This window comes from Mytilus edulis, chromosome 12, assembly GCF_963676685.1.
Source record: "Mytilus edulis chromosome 12, xbMytEdul2.2, whole genome shotgun sequence".
Taxonomy (NCBI): Eukaryota; Metazoa; Mollusca; class Bivalvia; order Mytilida; family Mytilidae; genus Mytilus; species Mytilus edulis.
The window spans coordinates 12428719-12438888 of record NC_092355.1 but is presented as its reverse complement, the minus strand read 5'-3'; the positions used below and the strand labels follow the sequence as shown (position 1 = coordinate 12438888).

Sequence of the window (10170 nt, the reverse complement as noted above, 5' to 3'; positions counted from 1 at the left end):
TAATGGACTCGTTCTTTATTCAGACCACCTTGGACCGCTTGGAACATGGGAATAACCCTTTTTAATGCCAATTTCAATATTTTTCTATCATAGATTCTGCAGAGATTATATTCGTGTGAACTATATATATATTATATATATTGACCTGGGAATAACACTTTTATTATAAACCTGTACGTGTCCTTGAAATAATTAGGTTTTGTTTACTATAAGTTACTCTAATCAGATAGTTAACGATACTGGTCTATAAACCGACCTTGGTGACAAAATAATTTGCTGTCCTTGTGTGACGTTAATTCCACTGAATCCCCGTCCGTGGCATTGGACACAGTGTTTTTATTCACGATGTTTATGATATGTGTTTAATATTTTTCTCAGATAACATCATTTCCCAAACCGAGTATTGTTCCCCGGCGTGAGACCCTCCGCTGTTTTCTGCTCTTGAGTGGCATTCCCCATTTCCATTCTCAATGTTATGTTTCTTTTAAAAGTATATGAATGTTAACTGTATAAGTCTGGTCCAATTTTATTTATTAATTTCTACAATTTATCTAGTAAAGTTTATAAAAGTTTACCATGCATGTATACTTTTTTCTTTCCATGTGAGATGGGCCTCCCACAAAGTCCTACATTTGACACTGAGATTGGACTTATATAATGTCACAATATATTAAACAAATACTTACTAGTATGGTCTTAGCCTTAAAATAAACTAGAAGATTTTTAGCATATATCTGTTATTTTCGACAAGTAATTAAGACAGCAGTCTAACCTGGCCCCCTCTTAGGAAGTCAGTGGGTCCCCTTATGAAAATTTCTAGATTCGCCACTGCCTATAGGAATTATGTTCATTGGATAATTCTCTACACAATTTATAAATATCATGCTCTATCATGGACCGGTAATACATTTGGATTGGCTTATATTTCAAATGTTTAATTAGCAGAAACCACAATGCCCACTGGAAAAAGTTCTGTTACATGTATTTGTGATCATAGAGCTCCGGGCAGATCTAATTTTCATATATCGAGTTAAAAGTCATTTACGATAGTCATGTGTTTGGTGCCAATTTGAAGTAAAAATGTATGGCTGCCAATTCCTTTATATACGAACTATCATATATTCGTATGAACACTTCATGAATTAGATTCAGACTGAGAGCCATCCGAGGCTGTGTTTAAACCACATGGACATGCAGGAATCGTAATGGTATTTTATTTAGTGGTAAATACTAAGACAATTTGAATAATTTCATTGAGCTTTTAGGCGGATCCAAGGGGGGGGGGGCCCTTCTTTGGAAAAATTTGGTTGATTATATAAGGAATCACTGAAGCATAACTGGAGAGCCCCCCCCCCCCCCCTTTTAGGTCAGTCAGAGGACACCCCCCCCCCTTAGGAAAAGTTCTGGATCCGCCACTGAAGATAACTAGAACACACCCGCGAAATCGCAGGCATATACAGCTTGTAAACTGTTGTAGGATGATATTTTATAAAAGATATAATGACTGGAGAATTTCATATAAGGTATCAAAAGCCCTTTCCCTTTTTCCCTAAGTCCGTTATGTGTTTCCTTTTTGTTAAATTCAATTATTTTCGTATTTCTGGCCTTATACCACAATTATTTTTCCCCTTTGCTACAATGCATAATCATTGTTTCGTAAAAGCAAGTCTCACTATACACATCCTTGGTAAAAGTCAAATTAAAAAAAATTGCACCGCTTCAAACATGAAATAAATAAAACTGCTTATAGACCATTATTGTTCTAATAAAATGTGCTTCTAGGACAATCCATCATGCAGTGCTTTTCCTTTTGAGAGCCATATTAACATGCCAATGGTAGGATTTGAATCTCGTATAAATGACTAAGGCTCATTTGAGGGGTGGTCTGAGGGGCCCTGATCCCGAAATTCCGGGCTTAAAAACATGAAATCCCGAGGTGCGTATTTTAGCGAAATGCATATCCCGACATCCCGAAATTAAAAAAAAAATATTCCCGCATCCCGGGTTGTAGTCAAACCAACTCGAAACTTAGTAAATGTGTTCCCTATCATGATATGATCTTTCTAATTTTAATGCCAAATTAGATAGATTTTACCCCATTTCACGGTCCACTAAACATAGTAAATGATAGTGCCAATGTGGCATCCGTATACTATGGACACATTCTTGTTCCCACATGTTTTACTTATTTCAATATATATGCAACTGGTATGACCAATAAGATAGTAAATATTTCAGAAAAAAAGTAGAAAGAATACAGAGTCTCTATATATTATAGTAGTGTAATCGTAGTTTACATGTGGATAAACGCGAAAAATAATTGTCTCTAACGAGGTATAATAGTTGTGGTTCTTGCTATCTAAAAAAACATGATATGGAGAACGCTCTGATTGGCTTATTTTTTTTTTTATTTTTGTAATCTATCATACGATTGGTTGTTCTTGTGCATGTTTAAAACCGGAAGTCTCATCTATAACTAAAAGTCAGTCTGATAACGGAAACAATATGCGGACACATATTTTGTCGTTTTCTCCCAAAATAACTCAATCTGAATAATCCTAAGAATAGATGACTAATGCGACTATGCATGTTACTCAAAGAACACAGAGGCATGATGATTAATTTATTGTGGAAGGAAGAGAAGCGACACACAAAATGAGGTCTTCTCGTTTAATAGTATAGATGGAAGAGATTGTTTTTTTTTTTATATTACTGACCATTAAGGGTTATTAAAGGGGCACTAGCTGTCAAATTCATTGTAACCGATTTGACTCAAATTCTCATATTTGGTTTATAACAATGTAAAACATTTATCCAAACTATCAAAAGTCTAAAATAAACAGTTTACAGAGCATGGGGTAGATAATATATAGGTTCGTTTCGTGTGTATTTTAGTCCAGACGCCATCTAATTATCTATCGATTTGACCTCAGATGACCATATAAGCGATGTAAACAAAAATAAAGATACGAATAGATTAAACCAACACGTGCAATTGCATTTTTATAGGTCTGTTTGATTTTATTTTATAGATTAAAAATAGATGTTTCTCATTGTTTTTAACCATATAAGAATGATTTTATGTGCATCGAATTAGTTATCAAATGATTTACCGTAGTTTCACTTTCATTGTTGACATTCTTTTTCTTTAAATAACCAGTACACGTACAATGCATGCGTTGTCAATCTCTAGCTATGGGTTAACTTGAAGTTCACATGAATACCAGTTAGAATGATGATGACGTTTTCACTTGCAAGTGAATCAGTCAAAAATTATGTTTAATCGCTTATTTCAACAAAATTAAAGGAAATTGATTGCTAAAAGCAAATTATTATTTCATTATTCCAATTTGATTAATGATTGATCTAAAAAAAAAATCATACTTTAGTTTTTTATATATATCGTAGCTAGTGCCCCTTTAAACTATAAAAATAAATATAGAAGACATGAAAAACTTTAAAATTTGCAAGGCTTGTGGTCATAAAAATTTACAAATAATCAGGATCTCATTACCTACATTGTAATACATGCAACTACATGTATATATGTAAAGGCATACATATACATGTATATTTATGTCTCTGCATATATGCTTTCAAAGTAGAAAGGGATAGATACGTGCATGTGTGAATATAATCATGATATACTTATAAAAATAACATACAATTATGCCCACCTTTCAAAATAAAATAAAAGTATTTCAAAGATCAATAAAGTAATTACAAAAGAGTAGTTATTCATTATGATTCTTTTTTTCTGTCAATTTTAATTCAAATATAGCAAAACATAATATACAGTAATATAACTGTTATATTACAAGAAATAAGTAGGATCCAAAACTTGCTTTTATTCATCTGGCTCCTATTTTTTGTTCTACTGTCTTTAATATATAACAGCCCCCTAATACTGAGAACTTGAAATCCCATTTTGTATTACTGAAAATATAAATAGGTAATCAAATTCTCATTAAAATTGTTTTTATCTAGATTCTTTGTTTTATAAAGCTGAAATAAACATATTATTGTGTTTTTTTAGTGCTTTTATTATATTAATAAAAAGTTTCCTGATTTACCCAAAATTGAGCCGGAAAAAAAATGATTTTAATAGAAAAAAAAATAACAACACGGACGTCGTAGAAGACACCTATAAATGAACACTTTAATGACAAACCTAAACAAAGGGAGATAACTAGTAACAGAAAAATGTGGGAGTATTCGGATAGTCAATGAATCATACCAAATGAAATTAATTAGCATGATTAGAGATAAAACTAACCGATGACAATGCTAATGCTCTGAAGAATTTTCATTTTAACAATGACCGAGACTGACACAAGCAAAAGTCAACCTGTTAATCCGTACATTACCATTGATTTTGATGCTGCTTCAACAGCTTCAATAAACTCCATTGACAGCTTGGGACTGAAAACTGAGGTCGTCACTAATAAACAGGTAGGTACAATTACATAAGAATAAACAAACCTAATTTTAATAACGAAGAATGTGAAGTGTGGTTATTGGGTTGGGCAAAATACAACAAGTGTGTAAGGAAAAGGACTTGATCATGTTGATCCAAGCTTGGTCAAACTATTGCAAATAATAATGATTCTTTAAAGGCTATTTTATTTTACTCTGAGCACATTAAGGTGTTAAAGCATCAATCCCGAAATCCCGAGCTTAAAAACACCCGATCCCGGAGTCCCGATAAAGGTCCTATCCCCTCTCATATGTCCAGTGACAAATATTGCATGCATGTTCAGGACAACAAAGACTTGAAAATTGGTATTTGCTGCTACCTGGCTATGGCATATGGCATTATGGTGTAGCATGGTAGAGCAAAAGTAGGTCGACAGAGTGTCAGAATGAATAAAATGAGTGTAGGATATGTGATTTGGCAACATAGAATTTAATCACCAAAAATGAAGAAAGGACATCAGCTAGCATGCATTGCAAAAAGGAAAAAGTCGAAAATGCAATATATATAGTCATCTACACACCACACAGAAAAGTTAAGCTAAAGATTGAGGAACACTTGTAAAGCAAAATAATATCCTGGTGAAATTTGATCCGGTGGAAAAAATGTCACAGTAATTGTTGTTACATGTATTTTTTTATCCGGAGGAAAATATTTCCCTGGGATACTTTTTCCTTTGCCGTGAAATTCTATCTGGGTAGCCAAACTATTGAATAGTTATTAAAAAAAATAATTTTTACAAATACTATGAAATAATAATAGTGTATTTGAATTAAAGCTAAATTGTTAAAAAAAAATGTATTATAATGGGAAATAATTTCACATATTACATACATGTATTATCATGGAAAACAATATCCTGAATTATTCCTTATTGGTAAAATATTAGTCGGTTTTTCTATATAAATGGGATTTTGAATAAATAAGCATATTCACCTGCGGAAAAAGGATATTCACCGTGCAAAATGTCGCGTGCTTCAGCGTGTATAATTTTGGAAAAAAATGTTTGTGTACAATTGGTTTTGGTAAATATTTTCCATTACATTCATATCTCTCGGAATATGGAATAAAACATTTACTGTCTTGTGTTTCAGTAAATATGTGGTTTTATTGACTTTTGGTTTAAATCACTTATAGTTGTTTCTACTGATCTGTGGTGATTGCTGAGGTAAAGTTTAATAGCCAATATTAAAAAATAAAAAAATTAGGGCTAATTTATGAAAATATTTAAAGTAAACCACAGATATGAAATTTATATGACTTTGTAGTCTTGTCTCCAATTATATTTAAAATGTTATGTTATAATAACATGCATATCGTAAAAATGCGAAAAGGCGAAAATGCGAAAGCGCGAATTCGCGATATCGAAAAAGCGAAAAGGCGAAGTTGAAAACACAAAAACGCAAAGTTGAAAAGGTGAAATCGGTTTTCGCCCTATAGAAGATGAAAGGCGAAAGTGCGAAAATGCTAAATGGCTTAACCGGCCACCATAGATGTGGCTTATTTTTGTTGAATATTGTCTTTCAGGATGTTGCATGTAATTTTGTTCATTCATTTAATATATATATATTCTCTATATTTTAGGATTATGAAAGAACAAGGGCTGGCCGCAGCAGATCAACAAACTTCAGAAATGGGTAATTAGTAGAATTAAATCAATAGTAAATTAACTTACTTATAAATCACTTATAGTTGTTTCTACTGATCTGTGGTGATTGCTGAGGTAAAGTTTAATAGCCAATATTACAAAATTAAAGAAACAACTATAACATTTCTAAGCTTTAGGATTCCATTCATATCAGTGCTGAGATCTGTCTTGAAATTGCAATGAGATGAGAGTTTTTGCTCCTAATACATTGACTTTACCAGTAAACATGGTAAATGATAAGACAGGAGCGGATCATGCAGATAGCTTGAACAAAATACTTTAAGAAAATTAAATAGAAAAGGGCGTACTTAACCATTGCTAATAAACACATGCAAAATAATGAAATATTCCCTAACTACTGTAGGTATTAAAAAAAGAACTACTACTTTTCATTCAATTATTTTTTGTAAGAGTTTATGCATACATGATAAGTTACCTTACTTAATTACTGTGAAATATAGTTTTTCTTAATGTACAGCTATTGGTATCCCAAGAAAATAAATGAATCCACAGTGAATATAATTAAATTTTAGGAATTGAATTCTTTTAATGTTACTCTTCTTCTTGAGCATGTTGAGTGTACATACAGACATTGTTAAAATCTTTTCATATTGCAGGCAAGGACAACATGATCATACAACAAAGAATGTTCATCCAGACTTCTTAGATTCTGTCGAAGCAGACCCAACTTACTTGTCAAACTTTTTAAACTCAGATTTAACAGAAGTAGAACCATCAGAAAAGTTAAATCATTCACAGAAAATTCCAGGATGGGCTTGGAAAATTGTGATATATGTTTTGGGTGTCACATATTCTCACCTAGAAAAACAGTCAGTTCTGTCCCGTATTATTCAGATCGTCACCTTATTATTAGGTCTGACATTTTCCGCTACTGGTATGACACATGAGATATTTGACATATTGAGTAATTTGACAAATACGACACTGTTGATGGGGGTGGTCACTATATTCTTAGGCTTTATCTGGATATGCTTGGGACTGTATTCTCAAAAACTTGCTGCAAAATTGTTCAGTAATCGTAACTTTGTTGAATGTGTTAGAATTCACTCGAGGACTTTTTTGAAAGTAAGCGTGGCAGGACTTTTTATATTTTTAGCCATTGTTATTTATGGAATTAATTCATATGTCTCATTCCTGAATTTTGGACCAAACCATTGCGACAAGTTGAAATTAACCCGCTACGTGTGTCATGTGATGTACTCTTCACATCTAGCGTTTACATTGATTTCAATGATGTGGAATGTTCTAGTTGGCTGTACGTTATTCTCTGTCTGTCGGACACATACAGTTGGTAGGTAATATAAACTTAAATATATATATATTATATAGAATTTGGACTGGATAAACATGGGTTAAACTGTAAGGTCAAAATATGAAATGATTAATTTTAAAAATGGGATAAAATATGGTAAGATGATGTATTTGAGGGTTTGGATAGGGATCTTAATGTCTGTATTCATTAAAATTTTAGAACATTGTTCTTTATCTTTATAAAGTATAGCTTATTCTGTAAAATTCATTTTATATAATTATAATACTATTACATATTTTGTAATTTGATGATGATTTTTTTTAACTATATACATCATTGATTTCTGTAATTGATATTATGTTACCTATTCTTTTATTATTTATTATCCATGCTATACAAATGCTATACTTATACATCTTTTTTAGCTCACCTGGCCCGAAGGGCCAAGTGAGCTTTTCTCATCACTTGGCGTCAGTCGTCCGTCGTCCGTCGTCGTCCGTCGTCGTTAACTTTTACAAAAATCTTCTCCTCTGAAACTACTGGGCCAAATCAAACCAAACTTGGCCACAATCATCATTGGGGTATCTAGTTTAAAAAATGTGTGGCGTGACCCGGTCAACCAACCAAGATGGCCGCCACGGCTAAAAATAGAACATAGGGGTAAAATGCAGTTTTTGGCTTATAACTCAAAAACCAAAGCATTTAGAGCAAATCTGACAGGGGTAAAAATGTTTATCAGGTCAAGATCTATCTGCCCTGAAATTTTCAGATGAATCGGTCAATCGGTTGTTGGGTTGCTGCCCCTGAATTGGTAATTTTGAGGAAATTTTGCTGTTTTTGGTTATTATCTTGAATATTGTTATAGATAGAGATAAACTGTAAACAGCAATAATGTTCAGCAAAGTAAGATCTACAAATAAGTCAACATGACCAAAATGGTCAGTTGACCCGTTTAGGAGTTATTGCCCTTTATAGTCAATTTTTAACCATTTTTCGTTAATTAAAGTAATCTTTTACAAAAATCTTCTCCTCTGAAACTACTGGGCCAAATTAATCCAAACTTGGCCACAATCACCTTTTGGGTATCTAGTTTAAAAAATGTGTGACGTGACCTGGTCAACCAACCAAGATGGCCACCACGGCTAAAAATAGAACAAAGGGGTAAAATGCAGTTTTTGGCTTATAACTCAAAAACCAAAGCATTTTGAGGAAATCTGACGGGATAAAAATGTTTATCAGGTCAAGATCTATCTGCCCTGAAATTTTCAGATGAATCAGTCAATCGGTTGTTGGGTTGCTGCCCCTGAATTGGTAATTTTGAGGAAATTTTGCTGTTTTTGGTTATTATCTTGAATATTATTATAGATAGAGATAAACTGTAAACAGCAATAATGTTCAGCAAAGTAAGATCTACAAATAAGTCAACTTGACCAAAATGGTCAGTTGACCCGTTTAGGAGTTATTGCCCTTTATAGTCAATTTTAACCATTTTTCATAAATTAAATTAATCTTTTACAAAAATCTTCTCCTCTGAAACTACTGGGCCAAATTAATCCAAACTTGGCCACAATCATCTTTGGGGTATCTAGTTTAAAAAATGTGTGGCGTGACCTGGTCAACCAACCAAGATGGCCGCCACCGCTAAAAATAGAACATAGGGGTAAAATGCAGTTTTTGGCTTATAACTCAAAAACCAAAGCATTTTGAGGAAATCTGACATGGGATAAAAATGTTTATCAGGTCAAGATCTATCTGCCCTGAAATTTTCAGATGAATCAGTCAATCGGTTGTTGGGTTGCTGCCCCTGAATTGGTAATTTTGAGGAAATTTTGCTGTTTTTGGTTATTATCTTGAATATTATTATAGATAGAGATAAACTGTAAACAGCAATAATGTTCAGCAAAGTAAGATCTACAAATAAGTCAACTTGACCAAAATGGTCAGTTGACCCGTTTAGGAGTTATTGCCCTTTATAGTCAATTTTAACCATTTTTCATAAATTAAATTAATCTTTTACAAAAATCTTCTCCTCTGAAACTACTAGGCCACAATCATCTTTGGGGTATCTAGTTTGAAAAATGTGTCCGATGACCTGGCCATTCAACCAAGATGGCCGCCACGGCTAAAAATAGAACATAGGGGTAAAATGCAGTTTTTGGCTTATAACTATTAATTCAAAGCATCTAGAGCAAATCTGACAAGAAGTTAAATTGTTAATCAAGTCAATATCTATCTGCCCTGAATTTTTCAGATGAATTGGACAACTGGTTGTTGGGTTGCTGCCCTCCAATTGGTAATTTTTAAAGAAATTTTGCCGTTTTTGGTTATCTTGAATACTATTATAGATAGCGATAAACTGTAAACAGCAATAATGTTCAGCAAAGTAAGATCTACAAATAAGTCAACATGACCTAAATGGTCAATTGACCCCTTAAGGAGTTATTGCCCTTTATAGTCAATTTTTAACAATTTTCATTAATTTGGTAAATATATGTAAATTTTTACCAAATATAGTTCTCTGTTACTAATGGGCAAAGTTCATTATAGATATAATTGTAAGAAGCAAAATCGTTCAGTAAAGTAAGAACTTCAAACACATCACCATCACCAAAATACAATTTTGTCATGAATCCATTTGTGTCCTTTGTTTAATATGCACATAGACCAAGGTGAGCGACACAGGCTCTTTAGAGCCTCTAGTTTATATTTTTGCTCCTTTTTCTCTATTTAAAATTTTTTCCAGAGCCATCATCCTCTATTCTGTAAACCCATCAT

At 32.8% G+C, this 10170-nt stretch overlaps 1 protein-coding gene across 2 annotated transcripts in view; it reads left to right on the top strand.

Moving 5' to 3' along the window:
- The first annotated feature begins 4173 nt into the window (after positions 1-4173).
- The window catches only part of LOC139497170 (uncharacterized), a 545683-nt gene continuing 539686 nt past the window's right edge, over positions 4174-10170 (top strand). For both annotated transcript variants that reach the window (XR_011657700.1, XM_071285263.1), the window contains exons 1-3: positions 4174-4452; positions 6059-6111; positions 6740-7434. Coding sequence is in view for 1 of the 2 variants with exons in the window: in XM_071285263.1 (XP_071141364.1) it covers positions 4318-4452; positions 6059-6111; positions 6740-7434 (883 nt within the window). In the remaining variant the exon portion in view is untranslated. The remainder of the gene's footprint in view (positions 4453-6058; positions 6112-6739; positions 7435-10170) is intronic.